This window comes from Hemicordylus capensis, chromosome 2, assembly GCF_027244095.1.
Source record: "Hemicordylus capensis ecotype Gifberg chromosome 2, rHemCap1.1.pri, whole genome shotgun sequence".
Taxonomy (NCBI): Eukaryota; Metazoa; Chordata; class Lepidosauria; order Squamata; family Cordylidae; genus Hemicordylus; species Hemicordylus capensis.
Genome location: NC_069658.1, coordinates 146,215,963 through 146,239,756, shown reverse-complemented (window position 1 = coordinate 146,239,756; position 23,794 = coordinate 146,215,963). Strand labels below are relative to the sequence as shown.

At 43.0% G+C, this 23,794-nt stretch overlaps 2 protein-coding genes across 5 annotated transcripts in view; one reads left to right on the top strand and one right to left on the bottom strand.

The window, feature by feature from the left end:
* Nucleotides 1-13,883, bottom strand: part of POLR1E (RNA polymerase I subunit E) — a 29,851-nt gene extending 15,968 nt beyond the window's left edge. The window contains exons 1-7 of one of the 2 annotated variants that reach the window (XM_053288849.1): nucleotides 13,623-13,883; nucleotides 12,440-12,649; nucleotides 11,489-11,592; nucleotides 9,522-9,598; nucleotides 8,053-8,138; nucleotides 5,417-5,472; nucleotides 2,218-2,362 (exon numbers count right to left, since the gene is read on the bottom strand). In XM_053288849.1, coding sequence (XP_053144824.1) covers nucleotides 2,218-2,362; nucleotides 5,417-5,472; nucleotides 8,053-8,138; nucleotides 9,522-9,598; nucleotides 11,489-11,592; nucleotides 12,440-12,503 — 532 coding nt within the window. In that variant the 5' untranslated portion in view covers nucleotides 12,504-12,649; nucleotides 13,623-13,883. The other variant, XM_053288850.1, reaches the window with a different exon arrangement.
* Nucleotides 13,884-13,918: 35 nt separating this feature from the next.
* Nucleotides 13,919-23,248, top strand: ZBTB5 (zinc finger and BTB domain containing 5). Of its 3 annotated transcripts, none has more exons than XM_053288847.1 (2): nucleotides 13,919-14,069; nucleotides 20,181-23,248. In XM_053288847.1, the coding sequence occupies exon 2, from the start codon at nucleotides 20,185-20,187 to the stop codon at nucleotides 22,210-22,212; it is 2,028 nt and encodes a 675-aa protein (XP_053144822.1). In that variant the 5' UTR covers nucleotides 13,919-14,069; nucleotides 20,181-20,184; the 3' UTR covers nucleotides 22,213-23,248. The 3 variants fall into 3 exon arrangements, with proteins under 3 accessions (XP_053144822.1, XP_053144823.1, XP_053144821.1); XM_053288848.1 differs by having other exon boundaries at nucleotides 13,920-14,013; XM_053288846.1 differs by lacking the exon at nucleotides 13,919-14,069 and adding an exon at nucleotides 14,228-14,632.
* Nucleotides 23,249-23,794: the final 546 nt, after the last annotated feature.

The window sequence follows — 23,794 nt, the reverse complement described above, 5'->3', positions numbered from 1 at the left end:
ACCATCCACTGTGTGAAGCATCCAAAGAAGGGAGTAAAAAGAAATGAATGGCTGATTCAGATGTGCAAAAGTAGCACATAAAACAGTCCTTTCTTGTATGTATCACTCCAAACTGCAGGGTGTGTGTGTGTGTGGAATTATTTATTGATCAATTTTTATATCGCCTTTCATAAGACATCCCAAGGCAGTTTACAAAAGTTAAAATACAATAAAACTCCATAAAAGCCACATTTACATTCACTTTTGTGAATGTCCCCCTACATATTAAGTGTGTGTTTTTATCCATGGAAAGCATGTCAGGGTTTTTTACTAGTGTTCTACTCAACATGCACTACTATTCAATATGTAGAGTTTTTTGTTCTAAACGTGGGAGAGCATTCAAACATGCAATCTACCACCTGCAGTTTAAAGTGGCACAACCCAGGAAGGACTCTACCACAAACTCTCTCTGTGTGTGTGTGTGTGTGTGTGTGTGTGTGTGTGTGTGTGTGTGTGTGTGTTTAAGAGTCAGGTTCCTAGGACAATCCTGGAGTCTTAGAGAAGTTGGGAGTTGGCTGATGCCACTGAGAATGTAGAAAGGACTCCAAAAGTACAGGCAGCAACACAACTTTGACACTGACATTTGAAGGTAATTTATTTCATGTGGTGTAGGGATCTTCTCCAGTGCTTGCTGAAAGGACCAGAAGGAAAATGGTCAAGTGGTTGTGGGGAACAAAAGCCAACAGCAGGGCAGATTGCAACACTCCATTTCACCGGAAAAGTAAATGCCATTTCAAAATTGTATAGCTGTTTTTAGACGGAGAAGGCCAGGAGTTCTGATGGCACCCAACATGCCAGCCTTATTAACTCACTAAAATGAAGTCAGTTCCCAGCAGTGTATATTAGCAACTTGCCACACTGATGACCAGTGCAAGGCTGATGACCCATTTACCCACTCAAATTATCCTAACCCACCATTCAAAAACCAGTGGGCTAGCCTCAGTGCCAGTCATTTTAATGATGAGCTGACACAGCATCTTCAGTTCTCAGACTATTAAACAATGACAGCATTTTCATCCCTTCCAAAAAAAACATGACAGATGAAAGGTCCACTTGTGACAAGTTAATTAAATGTTTTCTCATAAATAAGTTCACCGAGGGCCCACTTGTTTCTGGCATGTCTTTCAGGCCAGTATGTAGCTCACAAGATAGTTTTTTGGGTAAATGGGTCACACCTGCGCCTGTGCGCCTGGCACTTCTGGTTTTACGCTGACCAGGGTGGCAAGAAGGTATACATCCACACCAGCAGTTTTTGAAGCAGCATCAGAGGGGGAAGTGAGGCAGGGGAGGCAAGGGCACCCTCCCCGTGCCTTAAAGCGACCCCTCCTCACCGCCTCCCGGGTGTGCACGGAACCGGTTTCACGCACATCCCTATTTCACTTAACTTAGATAGCAGTAATGGAGCACAAAGCTGATGGGGTCGGATCCCTCCTGCATGTAGATGTATTTTGCTTACAGAAAGAGTTTTACACTTCGCAGTGCAGCCTAGTGTGAGAAACATGGAACTAAATCCCAATTCTGCACAAAAATGTGGGCAGCCTCTTGGAGGCATAAGAACTGCTACACAGAATCTACCTTTTACAGCATAGAATGTGTGTATGGATTATTGCCCAAGCTTTTTGCAGAACAGTGCTAGTGGCCATTTCCCTTCCACTCATCGGGTAGCATCCAAAGCAGCGCTCACATGAACGACAAGCACAAATGGTTTTCCCGGCTCCCTTTTCCTTCCTGCAGCCCTGAGCTCCCCAAAAAGCCACTCCCAAGAGAAACCCTCAGAAATGGAACAAGATGCAGGGGAGTGGTTGCAGGGGGAGAGGGCGAATTCCTGGGAGTCAGGCAGAGGCATCTTCCACTTGTGGAAGACACCGAGAGAGGGATTTCACAGTGGCAGTATTTCTCACAACTTTTTCAAACCGTTCCGATCAGGTGAAACTGGGCAAAATTATTACTGCTTCTTGTTTAAAATGGGCTAGGGCTGCCAGGAGCCAGATACAAGTGCTTTGGTGACCCGATCTTCCCCACAAGCCACCAGTTGCCAGCTCATTCCCTTCCCACTTTCCTATCATGCAGAAAGTAAACAGCAACCCTCATTTATTCTTAGAACAAGCAAGCCTCGGGAGACCCATCAGGCACTCTTGCTGCTCCAGTTGTTCCTTCTACATAGTTTTCATTACTTACCAGCAACACCCTTTGTCTCTATAACGTCTTCTGCTGCTTTGGTCACAGCCTTAGTTAATACCTCCTTCCCAACTTCATTCATCCTCCGAGAGCTCAGGGCTCTCTTCTGCTTGGTGGTTCCAAAGGCTTCAATGCACAGATCCACCTACAAAAAAAGCACAAGGTTGTTGCTGCTGTGCAGGTACCAAGGCTATTCTCACCGAGATCCTTTGCAAGGAAACTTTGCTTCTAAGACAGCTAATAAGAGCCCAAGGAGCTAATAAGCAGCCATATATTTCAGCCCACTGAAGTCAATAGAATTATGAGAAGACAAGCAGGAAGTACATTATTCAAGGTCAGCTGCCAAACACCATTTAGAGAAAGAACTGCATATACCTGCTCTCTTCCCAGTTACAGCTGGATTATCTGCTTAAATCTAGAGGCATAACAATCTGCTTTTAAGATATAATGAAATGCAATCATCTTTCTTCAATGGACAGCAACAGATTTTTAGTAACAAAGCAACCAACACACAGTAGAAATTAATTCACGAAAGACGAACAGCACGTGAGAATATTAACTGCCCATTTCCAGTGAATCTCATGGCTCGGGCTGAGATTCTATTGCTGATCAGCCAGGACATAGGTCCACTGACCAATCAAAGATGATCAAATTGACCCCAGTCAAATGTTACAGGAAGTCCTTGTGTGGGAGTGGTACCTATCTTTTTAACTGCAAAATCATATGATAGTGCCAATAGGAATGAGGGCTCCAGCCCTGCAGAAAACTGGAACACAGACATTCAACACCGAAGGGAAGATCCCCTCTGCCCTGCACTATAACCACAGTCCCATTTAAAACCCTGACTTTAATTATTTATAGTTGGTGGGTAGATGGGTGTCGGTCTTTGTGTGTGCATGAACACTGTTATAAATAACTATTGCAACAATAATTTAGAACAGGAGTTTCCAACAGGGGGTACTGGAAAGGCTCCCAGGGGGTACTTAGAGCCTTCATGCCTCCCCATGTTGCCACTGTGCTATTTCTTTCCCATCTGAGGATCACTGGCTTGAAGCCGACAAATCCTCAGCAATGTGTCTGCTGCAGAAGGGCAGGGAAAGGTTTGGGAGGTGGTTCAAATGATGGAAATAACAGCATTCATAAAAAGAAGCGGGGAGGGAATAAGATCACCTTTTGGAATCAGTGGGGTCCACTTTTGGCAGATAAAATTTGATATGGATTTTAATGTTTATACTAAGCTACTATTACGAATGTGGTAATTTCCATATAGCTATATGGAAATGATTGTTTAGAAAACATGCTGTATCAGTTCTTTTTTTTTGTTCTGTATTGAGTATTTTTGTACTGAAAATAAAAAATAAATAAAAAGAGGTGGGGAGAGGAGGCTGAAGAGCCCCTTCCTCTGCTCCCGATCGCTGAAGCCCAGCCTAGCCTTCCCCTCAGCCTGACAGGCTTAAAAAAATTAGCACTGAGTCCTCCAACTGACATTAATACAAGTAAATTTGTTCCAAGTATATTATGTCAACCGGATCACCTTTATCCACATGCCTGTTGACCCTCTCAAAGATCTCCAAAAGGTTAGTGAGGCAAGACTTTGCATTGCAAAAGCCATGCTGGCTCTCCTTCAGCAAGGCCTGTTGTTCTATATGCTTAACAATTTTGTCCTTAAGTATGCTTTCCATCAATTTACCCGGTTCCGAAGTTAAGATGACCAACCTGTAATTTCCTGGATCCCCCCTGGAAAATTGGAGTCAAACTGGCTACTTTCCAGTCCTCTGGTACAGAGCCTGATTGTGGGGACAAGTTATATATTTTTGCTAGGAGATCAGCAATTTCACATTTGAGTTCCTTCAGAACTCTTGGGTGGATGCCATCTGGCCCTGGCAATTTGTTAATTTTTAGTTTTTCAAGACAGTTTAGACTTGTCACCTCAAATTCACCCAGTTCCTCAGGTGCTAAACCAGAAAAACTCAATTCTGGAGAGGGTATATGGTCTTCATCCTCTGCCGTGAAGACAGATGCAAAGAACTCATTCAGCTTCTCTGTAATCTCATCATCCTTAATAATCCCTTTCCACACCCTCATCATCTAAGGGTCCAACTGCCTCCCTGGCAGGTTTCCTACTTCTGATATATTTAAAGAGGTTTTTATTATTCCTCTTGACACTTCTAGCTATATGCACCTCAAACTCTCTCTTTGCATCCCTTATTGTGTCCTTGCATTTCTTTTGCCAGAGTTTATGTTCCTTCCTGTTATCTTCATTTGGGCAGGACTTCCATTTTCTGAAGAAAGTCTTTTTCCCTTTTATAGCTTCCCTAACTCTACTTGTTAACCACGCTGGCGTCCTTCTGAACTTGGCGTCCTTCTGAACTTCTCAACTTCCTTCTTACCAGTCCCCTCATTTTTTAGAAGTTTCCTCTTCTGAAGTCTAACGCATCTGTGTTGGACTTCCTTGACAATTCTCTACTCACATATAAGCTGAATTGGATCACACTATGGTCATTGCTACCCAATGGTTCTGCAACTCTGACATCTCGCACCAGGTCCTGGGCACCACTCAGGATTCAATCCAAAGTCACCATCTCTCTGGTTGGTTCCGCGACTAACTGTTCTAAGGCACAGTCATTTAGCACGTCTAGAAATTTGGACTCTCTGCCAGCGTGGTATAGTGGTTAAAGTGCTGGACTAGGACTGGGGAGACCCAAGTTCAAATCCCCATTCAGCCATGAAACTAGCTGGGTGACTCTGGGCCAGTCACTTCTCTCTCAGCCTAACCTACTTCACAGGGTTGTTGTGGAAGAGAAACTCAAGTAGGTAGTACACCACTCTGGGCTCCTTGGAGGAAGAGCGGGATATAAATGTAAAAAAAAAAAAAAGTAAATAATAACAACAACAACCTGAGTGTGAATTTACCCAGTCTGTGTGGGTAGTTGAAGTCACCCATTATTACTGCTCTGTCTCTCTTTGAGGCCTTTAGTTAAGAGAAAGCACTAGGAAAACCCCATCAGCAATCATGATTTAAAAATTCACAGACCAGTAACCATAGATAAATTGAAAATAGTGCTGCTGACTCTCTCAAAACAACGTTACATATTTACAATGCACGTAAATCTAACAACCGAAGTAATTTAAGAACAACCAGTTAAATCTAACACAATGTTACCATGATTGCCTCTTATAGTTACTTAAGAACTAGTACCTTCTCTCTGAAGGATTTAGTCAAATACTCCGACAGGTCTTCATCTGCTACGTTATCTATTTTTAAAAAGAACAAAAAACAAATGAGTAAAATATGGATTCATCAGCTCTCCAGGTCAGTCCCTCCACAACTGCAGCCAACGAGAATGTTAAGCACGGGAAAGCACACTCCTTACAACAGCCTGAAGCTCTGCTAGATCCTGTCATTTGGATATGCTGCCAGCAGACTCACTTTGTTCTGATGATCGGGAATTACTGCAGAAACTTTGCAATCTTTCACCAAGGAAACATTCTCAAATGCTGCCCAAGAGTCAAGCTAAGTGTTCAAAATAAGCACACAATATATCCTTGCGGGGACTGCACCATTTCTGAATAGTTTGGGGACTGCATATTCATTAAAACATGCAATCTCCAAACTGCATTCAGAAAGGGTACAGTCCCAGCAAGGATATTATTAAGGCTGGATATTATTAGGGCAGCCCAGCCTGAGTTAGGCTGCTTGTGTGCAGCACTGGGATCTGTACGGATCCTGCCACTGCCCAGCCCCCTAACCCTTCTTTGTATCCCAGCCTTTAGCTGAGGCTAAGAACGTGAGTGCACCCTTAACCCCAGCGCTGAGGTTATGTGCAAGCAGCCTGGGCACGCACAGAGTTGGGCACTGTCAGAGACTTGCATGAGGTTGGGACTGGGAGATTAGTGATAAAAATATATAGAGATGTTTAAAACAAATGTTTGTGAGCCTTTTATTTGCTTTTATACCCTTTATATATTTTCACCGCCGCCACTAAATTAAATCCTAATCTGGGATTCAAACTCTAACTTTGGTATTGTGCCCATGTGCTAACATGGGGAGAAGTAGACACAGTTGAAACAGTTTTAAAATTCTAAACAAAACAACAACAACTTTATTGTGGTACAATAGCTTCAGTGGTTTCTATTCTCAACAATGTGGGGTCACACACATAATGGTTTCTGGAACAAAGCAAGAACCTTAGAGAACTTACTTGATAGTCAACACAGTACACCGCTTTTTATATTTCAGTCTGGTATTTAAAACTCTGGTACCTATATAAGATTGTGTACGTATGTCGACAAAGGTTTTCCTGTAACGATTCCAAGATGTCTATTAAGGTAAAACAAACTCCTTTAGACTTTCAGCACCTTTCCTGGGACACAACCACCCTGGAAGTATAACCTGTGTATTAAACCAAACACTCCCAGGATTCACAAAGTGATAGTCCAGCTTGATTTTCAGAGGTATTCCCAGGTGTGTACAACCTACCCACCAACTTCCCAATTCTACCCTCAGCCCTACTCTAAGAACCCTAACCAGAGATCCTCTCTTTAGCCCTAACCGTCCCCATCTGAATCAGTCAGTTCTCCAACTGAACTTTATAGCCACCTGTTCACTCCATTCCAAAGTCCTTCCCTTAGGAATTCTCTCCAGAGGTAGTTCCTCAGTTTAAATTCCTTTTGACTAACAGTGTGTACTAGTTGATCACCACAGGCGCTTAGAACGGCCCAAGCTGCACAGAGCAGCATGGCTTGTCTGGGCACATGGTGGCATGCCAAAGACCTGGCAAAGGATCCTCTGGGGGAAGACAGGTGAAACCCTGTCTTCCCCGCCTCCTCTGGGATTGTGCAAATGGCTTCATTATGTGCTTTTTCTAACTATATCGCTTGGCTCTTGGGCAGCATTTGAGAACCTTTGCTTGGTGAAAGGAGTTTTAATGGACCCTCCCATCCATTTTTTAAATATTTCTGCTTATAGAAAACTAGCACGTCAAAGAACCTTTTGCTCCCACATACCTGCTTCCCACAGGCAGGGAGCATTTGATGTTGGGAAGCATTCAATCAAGAAATTTCCCATTTGCATTCTGAAGTGCAAGGAGGGGTGTGTCATATGCTTCTGCTGAATGTGTAGGTGGCTTCTCAGTAAGCTTCCGTAAGAAGAAACCCCAGCAATGGGCAGGAAGTGCTAGTCAGAAGCAGCTTATCACAAAGCTTGGGGGAGGAAGGTAGAAACCATGATCTGTTAACAACAGAAGCCTAACCCAACACCAGGAGGAGACAGATCATTGCATCTCTTTATATAATTAACAAACACCACATTCTAATCTGTGAAGGGTCAAAGAGCACATTGTGCCTCCCTAGCAATTAAATGTTCCTCCTTTGCACTGAACTATATTGCCAACAGAAACATGTCATACAGCTTTTGCTGGACTGTATCGTTTCCAGTTATAGGTGGTGGGTGGGACAGAATGTTTGAAACTTATGGAAAAGTAGCATATGGGAGAGCAGATCATATGCTAACCAGCTTTCTCCTTGACATACAAGTTTTCTATCTGCACAGAGTAATTTTTGTTTTATGTGGGAAAGCATTCAAGCATCCAATTCTGACACCTACAAGCACAAGATAGTACAGTCCAGCAAGAGATACACCATGTGATTCTTGCCTTGCCTCTTAGGGAGGTCTGATTCACACCTTGAGCTCATCATGCAATCTAGACAATATGAAACATTCAAGAGGTGAACTGCTTATCTGGCTGCATATGTTTAACAAGCCACCAGGAACACAGGCTGCATACCAAAAGGTGTGCCAGTACAGGAGTGAAGTAAGTAATATCTTTTGCCCACCTGAAATCATTGGCTGCATGTTGAATAACTCTGCATTGTAGACATCCATTTGTCCAGAGTTCTTGTCTAACATGCCAACAAAATATCTAATGGAAGAGATAATACAGATGAACCTTTTTCTTTTTCAGTATTATTTCAAGACCTTTTGGGGTGACTAGCTTTACTATTTTTTTTAAAAAAAAATCTGGTTTAGTAATAGCTGGTAAATGATTTGTATTTGCTGGTTATCTTTTCTGTAAAGAAAAAAAAAGCCAATAATAATATTTAAGTTTGTTCCTATTATTTCAATTTGTATGCCGTATTTTAAACTTGAATTTACTGTAAGCTTTCTTGGGGCCCAATTCCAGCTAAAATTGCCATCTGCCTGCGGCCCTCCCAGAGCAGCTTCCGTCAGTCGCCATTTCACCTGGTTGCATCAGAGGGAGGGCTGAGACAGCCCAGTCCACTCCATCAACTTGACCAGACCAAGTGCCATTTGTCTCCTCTCCACCTAGAAGTGTCTCCTGCAGCTGCCATGGGGCCCAAACAGTATTCCCTGTAAGAAGGATTCCTAGATGTAGTTGACTACAACTCCCAGAATCCTCAGCTACAATGGCCTTTGCTGGGGATTACAGGAGTTGTAGTCAACAATATCTGGGAATCCCTCTTACATGGAACACTGCGCCAGTGGTCCCTCTAATTATTTGCATCTCTGTGCGGAATGAGTTTTGTTCTGGGTGGCAGCATCAAAGCACTGTGTGCGCACATGCATTCAGAGTGAGGCCTTCTTGATTCACTGCGCCCAAATTGTGCTTTTCCCCCTCTTTGCTTCACATCTCTTTTCCTTTTGTATTATAAGCAATTTATTTAACGATTGATCTGTTTTGAGTATATTGGCAAAGAGGTGGCATACACATGTTTTGTTTAAACCTAATCTGACAATAGGCATGTGATCAATTATTATTTACTACATTTTAAAACCGCCTTTCTGCCTTGACAAAGGCACCCAAAGCGGCTGACAATATTAAAAGAAGCAAATTACAGAAGATAAATAAAACATTGTCTCCGGCTGTTGGTCTTTTCAAGGAGCTGAGAACAAGAGCTCCCTGGCCTGGACGCCTGCTTTCATGCCTTCCTCTCAGGGCACGCTGGTCTTTCAGTATTCCTGGGAAGGAGGGGGGAGGGGCTGCCCCAATTACTAGCAACAATAAAATAAGCTATTGAATAAATGTAAGCATCATTGTGTTTGTATGCTTTCACACATATATCATGACCTGGTTTCATGGCCTACTTATTTTAAGGCTCAAGACAGGTTATCCAATTTCTCTCTCACTACTCACAACCACTACATTAAAATACTGAGATGAAACAAAGATTGTATACTGAACTAATCCATGCTTGTAATTTTATTAAGTAGTTTTCTGTATGGTCACATATATTTATTATTCATTCATTTAGCAGAATTATATTCATGCACAGCACACACATACCTGCATAGGGTGTTGCATTTCAGGGCTTCTGCACCAAAATTATTTCCTACATAAGAGAGCCTATCTGTTTCTGCATTCTAAGAGGGAAAAGAAAGAGTGAGAGGCATGGATGCTGGTCTTCCAGGTGAAAGCAATTTTCTATACCGGTTTAAATCCTTTCCATAAAACCTATCTTCCACCTTAGGATAAAGACTCACTAAATTGAAGTTTACTTATTATTTATTTATTACAATTATACCGTCTCCTTCAAAGACTCTAGGCAGTGGACAACAACACCAATACCAATAACTATACATATACTCTCTCTCTCTTTATCAATCTATCTATCGAGCCCCCCATTAAAGGGGCCCATGTGCTTGCCCAATAAGCAGACACATGATTTCCCCCTCTCTCCCTCCCTTTTCCAGTTGAAGGTTTACTGAGCCCATGCAGTGTGAAACTGGCTGGAAAGTTGGACGGCAGCCATTGCCACAGCAGCTTAAATGTGGAGGCTGTGGTGGGAACATGGGTAGCACTGCCATCCCCTAATCCCTCTCTAGAGTCAGTTGCTGTCCTACCCTACGTCATGTTGTGCCCATGGACCACCTGTTCCTAACCCTTAACTTAAAGTAATAAATAGTAATTAAGAAAAATTCACTGGATGGCATGGGCAAAGAAAATTCATTTTGCACTAGTGATGTCAGAGGTACTGTCAAACAGGTACCTATGACACTACTATAGCCATATTTAACAAACAGCAGCAAAAGGCCCTGCTCTGGAAGCAGTGTTCCCTTAACAGGGATTCCCAGATGTTGTTGACTACAACTCCCATAATCCCCAACCAAAGGCCATTGCAGCTAGGGATGCTAGCAAGTTGTAGTCAACAATGTATGGGAATCCCTGTTAGAAGGAACCGTGTCTGGAAGCTCTTACCTTCCATGGTTAGAGTCATGGCTACTGGAGACAGAGCCTTTGCCACCCTAACTGTAGAATACTTTCCCCAGAAGCACTCATTTGGCATCTATCTTTAAGATGCCAAATTAAAACTATTTTATTCACTCAAACATTTGAGAAGTAATAATAGGATTTTTTGTTATTGTCATTTTGCTACTTTGCTTTTGCGGGTTCTGTTATTGTCTTGTTTTATATGTAAAAGGTATGTAGAAAAGGCCTTATCTGTAAAACTTCTGTCTACCACAGAGCTATTAAAAGCTAATCAAGTCTGACCATAGATTCACCAGCAGGGCCGGAATAAAGTATTTGCAGGCCCTAGGTGCTCTCATAATAGTAGGCCAAGATAGATCTATAGATAAATATTTGCATTGTCTACAATGTATATGTCCTCTAATATGTCTAATGTTTAAGAATGGGCATCCACAGGTCTGGATTATCCATTATTTCATCACAAGAATGTAAATTGTGGGGTGAGTTTTTCTTACAAGTTTGTACTCTCACACTTTTAAGCTTATGCTTGTTGGCATCTTGTTGTACTTCTTGGGAAATCATTTTTTTAAAGGTAAAAATCTTCCCTCCTTTGCACTCATGCACAGAGGAGGCAAGAATACACAAACAGTGGGTTCAAGTATGTGTGTGTAGGAATCTCTTCCTCTCTCACACAAACAGTTCTAAGAAACAGAACATAAGCACACAAACAAAAGCTTTCAAGTGGGGATGGGATCTCTCTCTATGTCACACAATTCCAAACACACATGGTTCATGAAGGTGGGAAAGAGAAAAACACACAGTGGCGTCTAAGCAAGGGGAAGAAACCACATAAACAAAAACATTTTCATAGGCTGTTGGGAGCTTCATAGGCCTTAGGCACTGTGTCTACTGTGCTCAATGGATAATCTAAACCAGAATTAACCAGAGCTTTATGTAAGCATCTTTGAGCTTCAGGAAGACAAATCAAAGTATGTGTAATAAAATGAATAAATGAGGACATTTTAAATAAGTACATAGTACAGGCTTAAAAATAAGTTGCTTACCAATATTCTTTTATGCTTCTTTCTTGGGTTATTGGTGTTTTTGCTTTTATATAAGGTAAAATTCATATTTTCAGCACTTTTCAGTTTCCCATTCGAAAACTGGACTGTAAGAAAATGGTAAAGAGAATGGAAAGGAAAATGGTAAAGAGAATGGAAAGGAGAAACAAACAGCTAAGATTGTTAGTGAGCATGTGGGACTTCTTCATGGCAGCACCCAGACTCTGAAATGCCCTAAATATGGATTGTGTACTCTGAACCACCCTTCACCCCGGGAGGTTTATGTTGCCTTCTCCTTTTTTTGCCTTCAGTCCTCTCCTGAAATGCACCTGTTTTACTATGCTTTGGGGCCATTCTGGGGGCAGAGGTTCTCTGTTGATCTCTTTGGCAGCTACCTGATTTTTGTCATTATAACGATGGTGGTTTGTAAGCTCCATGGTACTCAATGAGACTTACTCCTAAGTAAATATATTTAGGAGCTCCTTGATAAACAAGCTTAAACTCTGTTTTGGATTGTAGAATGATATCTAAAAGTTTCCAGCAATACCAACGAAGAAGCCTTACACATTTTGCCAATTCTAGCGCAGTCCACCACCGTGCTCCTTTGAACATACTTCCCTCCCCTTCGGTTTCCCACTTTTTTCTTTTCTTTTCTTTTTTTGACGGGGAGCTTCATCAGCTTTCTTTTCGGACCGTCAGGCAAATACTGTGCCTCTTTCCACTGCTCTCCCGAGAGATCAGTAACTCATCTCCTCTTTCAGCATGGGTGCGTGGGGCATACTCCTTACACTGACCACAGGCGAAATTATTATTGCTTATATCGCTCCGAGGGTGCAAACACACACACAGAGTAGATTCATGCTACAGCTGGAAGCAACGGGAAATATAAAACGGATCGTTTAATCCTCTTCCCCCGACTTCCTCCCCATGCAACTCCAGCCCAGAGAGACTTACCGAGTAGGGCGCTCTGCTCCTTCTGGGGGTCCCCCCGATAGCACCACCTGGCCTCTACCGCCATGGCAAAAGCACACTGCTGCTACTGCAACTCCACTCTCGTAACTTTCCTTACGGCTGCTATGCTATTGGTGCCCGGGAAGGGGAGGGGTTTCCATCCGAATCAAGGTTCTTCCGCCTTTGCCGCTCAGTTTAAGCCTCTCTCGCCACCTACAGACGGGAAAAAGGTAACTAATTGAGTGTCCCGAGCCGCCACGGTATGCGCCGGTGGCTCCTCTTGTATCTCAGGTATGGTGGGGATGCAGGACTTTGCCACTAGATCCAGAGAGCTGCGTTATTCTTTGCGTGTTAACACGAGAAACCGTTGTTCTGAGGCTGGAGGCCTAAGTGTATTTTTCGCAACGCAAAATATTATGTTGGACTTTTCAGGGTAAATGATTCCATGCAGGCGAGAAAGCATGGTGCTGATTTTTTTGATTTTTTAAAAACAAGTTTTTACTCTAGGGTAAAATGGGCTTGAACTATGTGGGCATTGGCGAATACTAAGTGGGATTTCAGAAACCCTAGGGCTACCTGAGTGAGGCTGTAATACTAAAGAAGTATTTTTTAACTGACTTAGGATCACAATATAAGACATCCAGTGATGTCCCAGGAGGATGAGTTGAAGCAAAATAAAATTATGCAAAATATGCAATTCAAGAGGTTTTAGTGCAGCTTTTTAAAAAATACAAATATATATATAGCCTTGTATAATTACAGAACTACATGGACTACGTTTTCTAATCGACTGGACAAAGCCAATGGTTTCCCAACAGATTATTAAGACCATAAATGTTCTTCCTCAGGAAAAACTGAAAATATTTTTTTTATTTAGTAAACACACACACACGATCTCTTCGTGGAAATCAACATAAGAGCCCTACTGATTGCACATACCCTTGGACTACAATCCACAAAAGGCAATATACTTAATTTTTTTAAAAAAAATCTGTAACAGGATAATAAGAAGTCTTGAATCTAGCACTTTTCACAAATCTCGGAATGATCTCTATGTTGATGTAAAACCACAATCTACAATAATCTTCTACAGAAAATAACACAACATAGTAACGAAAGCTGCAAAGCTACTAAAAACAGTAGATTCACACATCATGGGCAACACCAATTAAAAAAACACACACACCAAAACTCCCCACAGTTCCTTTCATTGAAGTCGCATTATGTTCGGTTGGAAAGGGGGATCTGTCGAATCAGTGAGCCGCTTGTTTGCCAGCCCCCGGCAATGTACCAATGAGGTTTCAGATACTCCATCCAACGCGACCTTATTAGTCACAAGATCAAGCATGGCTGCCTCTGAATAGTTAGGATTGCTGGCTTTCAAGCGGATTCTGAAACTTGCGGATTGGCTACTGTTCTGATGACGTCATTTCCTGCTGGAGGAACCTTCTGCCATTCGGCTTGACGAAGGCGGAGACTACTCTATCGACGATTAAGGCCCGCCCCCTCAGGAGCGGAAGGAAGGACAAACGGACGCCACCAGAGCCGAGAACAACGGGTGCCCCTCCCTCCCGGAGGTACGGGAGCTCGGGACGGGAGGGGACCATCGTCGCCCCCCTTCCCCCAAGCGTAGGTGAGGCTGAAGGCACAAGAGCCGGAGATAACTAGCATTGGGCGCGCGGTTCACTGTGATTGGGCAATGACATGCGAGCGCTTGTTGGGAGCGCGCGATGAGGGGGGCGTGACAGGCGGTGACGGGCGCGCTGCGTTTTGATTGGCTGCGTTACATGCGGGGGGGCGGTGGAGGGCGAGGTGATGCTTGTTGCGGTTGGATGGCTGCGGGGCGGGGGGTGCTTCGCGAACACGGGCGCGTACTCCGCGCTGGGCTTGGGTAAAAAAAGGCGAGGGTGGCTGCGTGCGCGGCGGCGTTGCAAGCGCGCTCTCTCGCAGAGTGACTGGTGGACGGAGATGTCCGTTGGCTGAATCCCCTCAGTGAGGCCCTGTCTGACTAGAGGGGGCGGGGGAGCCCGCTGTTACTGTAGCTGCGCATGCTCCCCGGTGGTCCGAGGGGCGGCGTGATCCTGAGCCAGACGTTGACTAGACTGTCAACGAAGAGGGAGCGCGAGGTTCCTGCTGCCACCACGCCCCCTTTCTCCCTCCCCCACCTGGCTGCCGGCGAGGGCGGGGCATGGACTGGTGAGTGGCCCGAGAAGGGGCATCTCCTATCCTACGGGCGGGGGCGGGGGGTCCTCCCGCTTTCTCGAGGCCGAGAGGGTGCAGCCAAGAGGTCGGGGCCTTCGTTGTGTTGCTGAGCGGCCCCCTGGAGCCCTGTACATAGCATTTACGACTACTTTCCCCACTCCCTCCATAAGGAAGCCCCACCCGCCCCTTAATATAAGTGGTTAAAAATTCATTGTTCTGCTTCTCTGATGGGTCAGCTGGAAAAAGAACACCCTTCGGAAGTGGCCACACAGAGAGTTCTTACTACTGTCGTCTGTCTCCATCACCTGCCAAGGTTCTACCTGGTTTCACTTCTGACTGGAAGATTTCTGCTCTGCCTTCTGGTCTTCCAGGGGACCTGGGGTGGAGAACTAGGACAGTGTTCTTGAAATCCGATGTAAATACCTTCGGTGGATTGGCTCCATTAATGAGACTTGTTATGACTGAGCATACAACATATGGAATTAGGAATATATTCCATCCGTTTGAACCTGTCCAAATGTTTAAATGCCCAGTTCGAAGCCTCCTTGCAGTCTGATGTATGGTCACAAAAGATAGGGCCTCTCCTGTGATGGTTCCTAGAACTTGGAACAAGGCACAAGACCCCATCACTGCTTGTGCTGGGCAGCTGATACACATTTTGTTTCAGATGGCTGTTTTAGACATTACCTCTTAAATAATACATAAGGCCTATTTCTTTTTATCTGCTGCTGTTTTTAGAACTTTTGCTTTCTTTATAGATTAACGCTAATGCTGTCTTGGATTGTTTTGTTAAGGGAAGGTATAGATTTTCTGCGTATGCAGGTTCATAAGATAGTATAGTTCTTCTCACAGAAATTTTTTTTAAAAGAGCAAAACATATTTTGATTCAGATTAGAAGGGGGGTGAAACTGGCAATCCTAGCCTTGGATAAGTTCAAGCATTGTTGTGCCCCATAATCATATTCTTACAATGGACCAGAACAGGGCAAAGCTGGCCCCAGGACCAATTCTCATTCTCTCAACTTGGGGTGTGTTTGCACCTATGTTTTTCAGTATTTTATCTTTCTGCTAGCATTAACAGAAGAGTAATGTGCTTGTTGCTGCTATTTTGGTGAGGAATAAAGCTATTCCTCTTTGCTTTGTTCCCAAGCTCTCAGATTTTTTGGGATCCAGTGAGTAATACAGCCATTGAGAGTAGCTATCTCACTATTCTTGCCCAAGAGGAAGTAGCTGCACTCCATTCCAAGAATGTCCTCACTCTTTCTCAAGAGTGGAAAGGAGCGTGAAGTGGCTGTAGAGAGTCATATGCAGACTTAGGCTGATCTTGTATATTTTATGCTGAATGGGGAAAGTGTTTTTTACTAGTTCTGTCATGGTAGCTGACAGAGATGCCGATCTGTTGTTACTGTGGCTATTCCATGAAGGAGGAATGGATTTCTCAAGAATAAGTTTAAGCTGTATTGCCTGTTCTCTTTGATATATTTATCTATACTGGAGAAGATCTCTCATGAAATGTAAGATTTTTATTTTTACAATGAAAGCCTATAATAGACAGCTATAGCAGATCTTGGTAAGAGTGTGAATGTCATCTAATTAAGAAAACACTCCCAAATATAACCTCCCTCCGCCCCCCGCAAAAGCCCCTTTAGAAATTAGGGATGTTGTGTTCCTGTCACCAAATTACAGCATGTGATATTGCTCAAATGGTTCAAGAATTACTAGTTCAGAAAGTCTTGGACAACTTTATAGATACTAGAAATATCCCCTGGAAATATCATTAGCTTTGTTTAGAGTACATGATCTCTTAGTAAGAATATCACAAAGCATTACATATTGAAAGGTGAATAAATGGCATGAGAGTGCTTGTACTGCCCTGTTACTGTTGTCTTCTAAAGCAGAGGTGTTAAATTCAAACAGATCAGCGGGTCATAGTCCCTCCTCAGCAGATGACCAGAAGCCACAACCATAGTTTTTCACCAAAAAAGTCAGTTTACAACAAACTGATTTAAACAGACTATTTCACCTAAAATATACATTAACATTTGTCAAAAATATAGGAACAGTTCCTGCACTTTTAGCAAGTTTTCTGTTAAATTAAATAGTATTTCAGATAACTTTATATTTTGCAGTGGCATGCAATATTGGCCATGAGACAGTCAGCCCCTTAAGGGTAGGAACTTCCTTAATATAGTTGTTCCTGCTCCTGTCTCAAAGAAAACTGTGAAGGAGTCATCAGCTTTTGTATATAGAATTTTGCCATCTCTGCTGCAGTAACAGGGATGATTGACAAGTACAGTCATTGTGCTTTCCAGAAGTGATTCTTGGAGGCATCTAACTGGCTACTGATGGAAACACGATACTGGACTGATGAACCCCTTTGAACCAAGGATCTTATACCAGAACTTGACAAATACCTGGTAGCAGGGAGCCATGGTGCCTAGAAATTTAACCGTGTCTCCAAGACTATGCTATTTAGATGTAAAGTTATTAAATAAAATATTTTTGTTCCAGGTGGCCCTATTTCTGTTCTAAGTATGTTACTTGTAAAGAGAAGCCCATTTACCCTCCCTCTCCACAGCAGTGGTCCCTCTAATTTTTTTAATCTCTGTGTGGAATGAATTTTGTTCTGGGTGGCAGTACCAAGGCACTGTGTACGCACATGCATTCAGAGTGGGGCCTTCCTAATTCAACCTAAGCGGGAACTAAAATGAACTGAGCGATCATCAGAAAACTTGTGAGCGCGTGCACATGGCTTAGAGGGAACAGTGCTCCACAATACTGTATCTGTCAAGTGTTCAATATTTTGAGAATATTGGGTGAAGGTGAGAACCAATTCAAAGTGCTGGTTCTCACCTACAAAACCCTTATGGACTTAGCACCTGTATATCTCTGGGATCGCCTCTCTCGGCTGGTTGTATCCTGAGGTCTTCTCAGCTGGCCCTCCTTAGTGTCTCAGGCCTTAGTGTAGTGCATAGTGCCTGGGCCCGTAGGAGGGCCTTCTCTGTGGCCGCCCCTCTTCTTTGGAACACTCCCCCCCCCGATTCGTCCAGCCCCCCTCCCTGGCTGCTTTTAAGGCCCTTCTTAAGATAAGGCCCTTCTTAAGACACACCTGTTTTGCCAGGCATTTGTCCAATAATAATAAAATATATAATAGTTATTGGTGGTGTTCACTGCCTAGAGTCTTTGGAGGAGGTGGTATATAAGAAAATTTTAATAAATAAATCAATGTCTATTGTCTAGCTCCTAAATTCTTGGGCTGACTCCTAGTTCCAAAGAAAATTTGTCAAGGCCTGTCTTACATCATCCACTTGTCCCTGCTGGCCTCTCAGTTACAACAATCTACTCAGTTTCAGATTATTTTGATTTGTTATAAAATTTAAGATACAAGAAGATTTGATTTTGTTGCATTGTAATTGAAAGGTGTTGTGTAAATATCCAGAACTGGAAATAGACCTACAATGTGTAAGAAAGAAATCGCTTTTTGCACTGATAACATTCACCACAGTAAGAAGTTCTGTGCATCCATCTAGATTAAATGTATGTTGTGGTCTCTGTAAGTATCCTTCTGTGGGTTATCTTTAACACCATAGTTAATCCAAGTGCATTACTGCATCATCATTTTTTTTTAAAATCCTCAGTCAAGCATTTCAGCAGTTTTTGGCAGATTTCCAGGTGCTAGTTATTGGACAAGTATTCAAAGCTGACAACTTAAAAAGCAATTGGCGGTAATGGAGTTTAAATAACAAACTAGCAGCATTTAGCCAACAAGTAATGAGCACACACATTCCATTAAACTGTGAACGTATTACATTGGTTGGAACTAAAGCTGTTTTCTTATTCCGGCGGGGGGTGGGGGGCTGTAGGGGAATCAATATCATACTTATGCTTTACTCTGAATTAAGACTACTGTTGCCGTGCAAGCATCCTACACAAATCCTAATATTAATGTAAAATGGGGTACAATATTCTGTGGTGGTGATTTCATTTTCCTGGAAGATGTCACAATAACCTTTGGGGCATGGGTGGGGTGGAGGCAGTGTTTCCTCTAACAGGGATTCCCAGGTGTTGTTGACTACAATACCCATAACCCTTGAGCAAAAGCCTGGGTGGAGGTGGAAACTACAACCTTAAAAAAAAAAGTTTGTAAAATACTGGGATCTACAGGAGTGGACACTAGTGTTCCCTCTAACAGGGATTCCCAGATGTTGTTGACAACAACTCCCATAACCCCCAAGCAAAAGTCATTGCAGCTGGGGATTCTGGGAGTTGTAGTCAACAACATCTGGGAATCCTTGTTAGAGGGAACACTGCAGGGCACACCTGGATTTTGTGAACATGTTCCTTTTTGGTGGCTGCCCACAAAGACTGAACCTGGGTTCTTATCCATACAGAGCATGTGCTTTACAAATGGAATGTGCCCACTTCCCCAAACCTAGAACTACTCTTGCTGTCACCCTTCCACACCACTCTGTTAGGAGTATCTTTCCAGGCAACTACAGGTGAGGTCAGGTGCCCATCTCATGTTCTAGATCTTCCCACTGTTTCCTTCCCTACCTGATATTATTTGATGGACTAGTTCCAAAACAGCTGTGCCAGTTGATCCCAGTCTGCACTGACATGTGCAAAGGCTGTCTGATCCCAGGAATTGGTGCTTGCTTCTGCCACTTTCCTCTGACTCCAAGTAGGAGCTTTCTGGGGTGGAAGATAGACATACCTATAAGTGCTGTATTTCTGGATCTGCCAGTTATACTTGCCACCAGCAGTCAGGTGCCTAGTAAACTGCAAAGCTGCATTAAATAATTTTATCTCTTTCTCTGGGATAATCCCAGAATTTACTCTTCAAGCCTGATATAGAAATAGTTACTAATGAGCAGTAATAGAAGTCTAGCCCAAGGGCCAACTTGTCCCCTTGTTTCAACTTGTACAGTAAACCCTACCATTAGCCAGGATTATCCCGACTCTATAGATACTGAATGTAACCTATATGACTCAAGCAGTTAATGATCCCATGGCTTCATTATACATACAGCAATGTGATTGCACAAGTGTTTTGGGAATTCACACTTTTCTTTGAGGGTTTTTCATCTGAGACAATGGCTTTTTATTGCTTGTTCAACTGTAAGCATTCTTCCCCTTTTTGGTTTCCTCTACTTTCTTGCTCACATCTAAATTGCCCCCAAGTGGCTCTTTTATGCGTACAGTATACAATTCTTTCCTGTTTAGCCCCTTCTTGGTTCCAGCACTAAAACTACATGCTCATAGGTGCTTTCTTAATATAGCCCTAAAGCATGTGTTACAAATTAAATGTCTTTCAAATGCTAGTGGGACCCTGTTGTCTTTGCTTTGTCCTAGAGTCATTGCACTCAACCTTCCTATGAACTAAGATGGGAAGCCATTGTGCAGAACGTCTGTCTCCCTGGAGGTCGCCTGTCAATTTGGTAGTGATAAGTTTTTAAGACAGGCTTTGTACTGAGCTTGACTTGTTATAGTAGAAACAGAAGTTTGGCCTTTACTTGTGTTTACATATTATCATCTCTTTGTAGGATCATGGATTTTCCAGGGCACTTTGAGCAAATCTTCCAGCAGTTGAACTACCAGCGGCTTCATGGTCAACTTTGTGACTGTGTCATTGTGGTAGGGAACAGGCACTTCAAAGCACATCGTTCGGTCTTGGCAGCATGCAGCACGCACTTTCGAGCTCTCTTCACTGTGGCAGAAGGAGACCAGACTATGAACATGATCCAGTTGGACAGTGAGGTGGTGACAGCCGAAGCCTTTGCTGCTCTCATCGACATGATGTACACTTCCACGCTCATGCTTGGAGAAAGCAATGTGATGGATGTGCTGCTAGCAGCTTCTCACCTTCATTTGAACTCTGTGGTTAAAGCATGCAAACACTACCTTACTACAAGGACGCTACCAATGTCTCCACCAAGCGATAGAGTGCAAGAGCAGAATGCACGCATGCAGCGGTCCTTCATGCTTCAGCAGCTTGGACTAAGTATAGTGAGCTCTGCATTAAATTCCACCCAAGGCACAGAGGAACAGACAAATTCTATGAGCTCATCAATCAGAAATAACATAGAGCAACGGAGTGCTTTTCCGATAAGACGTCTCCATAAACGTAAACAATCTTCTGAAGAAAGGGCTAGGCAGCGTATTAGACCTACCATGGATGATTCTATCATGTCAGATGTTACTCCAGAGAGTGCACAGGCAGTGGTCCACTCACGAGATGAATTTTTTTCCCCAGACTCACTGAAAATTGTGGACAATTCTAAGCCTGAGGTTGTAACTGACAACCAAGAGGACAATGCTATTATGTTTGATCAGTCTTTTGGTGCCCAAGAAGATGCCCAAGTGCCCAGCCAGTCTGACAACAGTGGGGGAAACATTTCCCAAATGTCTATGGCTTCACAAGCAGCTCAAGTTGAAACTAGCTTTGACCAGGAAACTGCTTCCCAAAAAAATACTTTTCAGTGTGAGAATCCTGAGGTTGGTCTAAGTGAAAAAGAACACATGAGGGTAGTGGTGAAGTCTGAGCCTTTGAGTTCCCCTGAGCCTCAAGATGAAGTGAGTGATGTAACTTCCCAAGCAGAAGGAAGTGAATCTGTTGAAGTGGAAGGAGGAGGAGTCAGTGCTGAAAAAATAGAACTGAGTCCTGAAAGCAGCGACCGTAGCTTTTCTGACCCACAGTCTAGTACGGACAGGGTGGGGGACATTCACATCATGGAGGTAACAAATAACCTGGAACACAAGTCCACCTTCAGTATTTCAAATTTTCTAAATAAGAGCAGAGCCAGCAGTTTTAGTGCTGGCCAGAATGAAGATAACATTCCAAATACAACCAGTGATTGCAGAATTGATGGTGATGCCTCTTATTTAATTGGCTCAGAATCTGGGCCTGCAAATGGTCATTCTTCTGCAACAGTCTCCCATGTAGAGAATCCATTCAATGAGAGCACAGACTCTCACTTTGTCAGACCTATGCAAGATGTAATGGGTCTTCCATGTGTACAGACTTCTGGCTATCGGGCAGCGGAACAATTTGGGATGGATTTCCCAAGATCTGGCTTGGGGTTGCATTCTTTATCAAGGGCAGTCATGAGCTCTTCGAGAGGTGGAGGCAGCAGCTTTCCTGGCTATCGTCGCATAGCTCCCAAAATGCCTGTGGTGACTTCTGTTCGGAGCTCTCAGATACCAGACAATGCTCCTAATTCTCAGCTTCTAATGAATGGGGCCACTTCCTCTTTTGAAAATGGACATCCTTCCCAACCTGGCCCACCCCAACTGACCAGGGCCTCTGCTGATGTTCTTTCAAAATGTAAGAAGGCCTTATCGGAACATAATGTCTTGGTGGTAGAAGGTGCCCGCAAGTATGCCTGCAAAATCTGTTGCAAGACTTTTCTGACCTTAACAGACTGCAAGAAGCATATTCGTGTGCATACAGGGGAGAAGCCGTATGCCTGTTTAAAGTGTGGCAAGAGGTTTAGCCAGTCGAGCCATTTGTATAAACATTCCAAAACTACTTGCCTGCGTTGGCAGAGCAGCAATCTACCCAGCACTTTGCTTTAGCTCTTTCCCTCCGTCCCATGATGCCAATTCAGATTTTAATAATGCATGGAACACAAGAGGTGAACACTTACGTGTGATTGTGCCACACACACAAAAAGGCTTAGTTCTTTTTAATACCTGTACCATACCTACCTCACAGGGGTGGTGTGAGGTTTAGAACTTTTGAGAAGCGCTTTGAAGTTCTCCAGCTCTGTCAGAAAGGTAATACTAAGGCCACAGTCCTGTGCACACTTGGAAGGAAGTCCCATTGAACTTTGTGGGACTGACTTCCATGCAAACTTGCTTAGAATTGGGCTACACGTATATATGGATACAATCCTCAGTATCTGCTTAGTTCTTTGAGAGTAGGAGAAGGGTTGAAAGAAAAAATGTGTAGCTAACTACATAATTTAACTAGCACGTTTCAAGTATGAGAAGCTGAAGTGCAAACTTTTTAATGAGTTTTTTAAAATCATGTGAAAGCATTTATTTGTAAAATAGGTTGTTACATGGAGTGTGTGAACAACATTACTAAGAGCTCTTTATTGTTGAAGACTGCATATCTTGAAGATGAAACCACCTCTGCACCTCAAAGTGCTTTGGAGTGTGTTATACTGTATTTACCCAAATCGAAGATGACTCTGAATTTAAGACAACCCCCTTAAAGTAGGTTAAATACAGATTATACCTGCATTAACTCAAAAGGAACAGGACTCTGAATTTATGCGACCTCCCAATTTCCAATATCAAAATAGTCTTGGATTCAGGTAAATACAGTAGATTAACATAGTTTTAGAGGTTCTGAATGTATTTTCAGTTGTTTTGCAGTAACATACACTGTATAATGAAGGTGCTTACCTTGAGTCCAATGCAAGTAACTTTTAGACTGTCTGATGTGTGTGTATATACTTTGAATACAGCAAGATCTCCTAGGTGTTTCATAGTTTACTTTTTGTAAAATCTTGTACTGAGTAAGTGGTGTGTGTGTGTGTTATGCTTGGTAGTGTTTCTAACCAATTTGTATTTCATGTGTTAAAATTCAACATTAAGTCTTAAATTATTTGTCTACTGTTGTTCTTTCGAACAGACATCTCTTGAATCCATTATTTTGCAACTAATTAGCATTTTCAGATATTGCTAGTCACTCATCTGAATGTATTGCACGTATGTTATTGAGTTCTACTGGTTTTAATGTGCATTTCCATATTCCTAGGTATGACTGTATTAAATTATAGGAAGTGGCATTCATTTAGCAGTTCAGACAGGACAGTAAAAGTGTACTTTCATCAGGGGTGATGGACATTGTAGAACTGGAAAGGGTGCAGAAAAGGGCAACCAAGATCATCAGGGGCCTGGAGCATCTTCCTTATGTGGCAAGACTACAGCATTTGCGGCTTTTGGGTTTGGAAAAGAGGTGCCTACAGGGGGACATGATAGAGATGTATAAAAGTATGCATGGAGTAGAGAGAGTGGACAAAAAAATTTCTTCCTCTCTCACAACACTAGAACCAGGAATCATCCCATGAAATTGAAAGTCAGGAAGTTTAGGACCGATAAAGGGAAGTACTTCTTCATCTATGGAATTCTCTGCCACATGATGTGG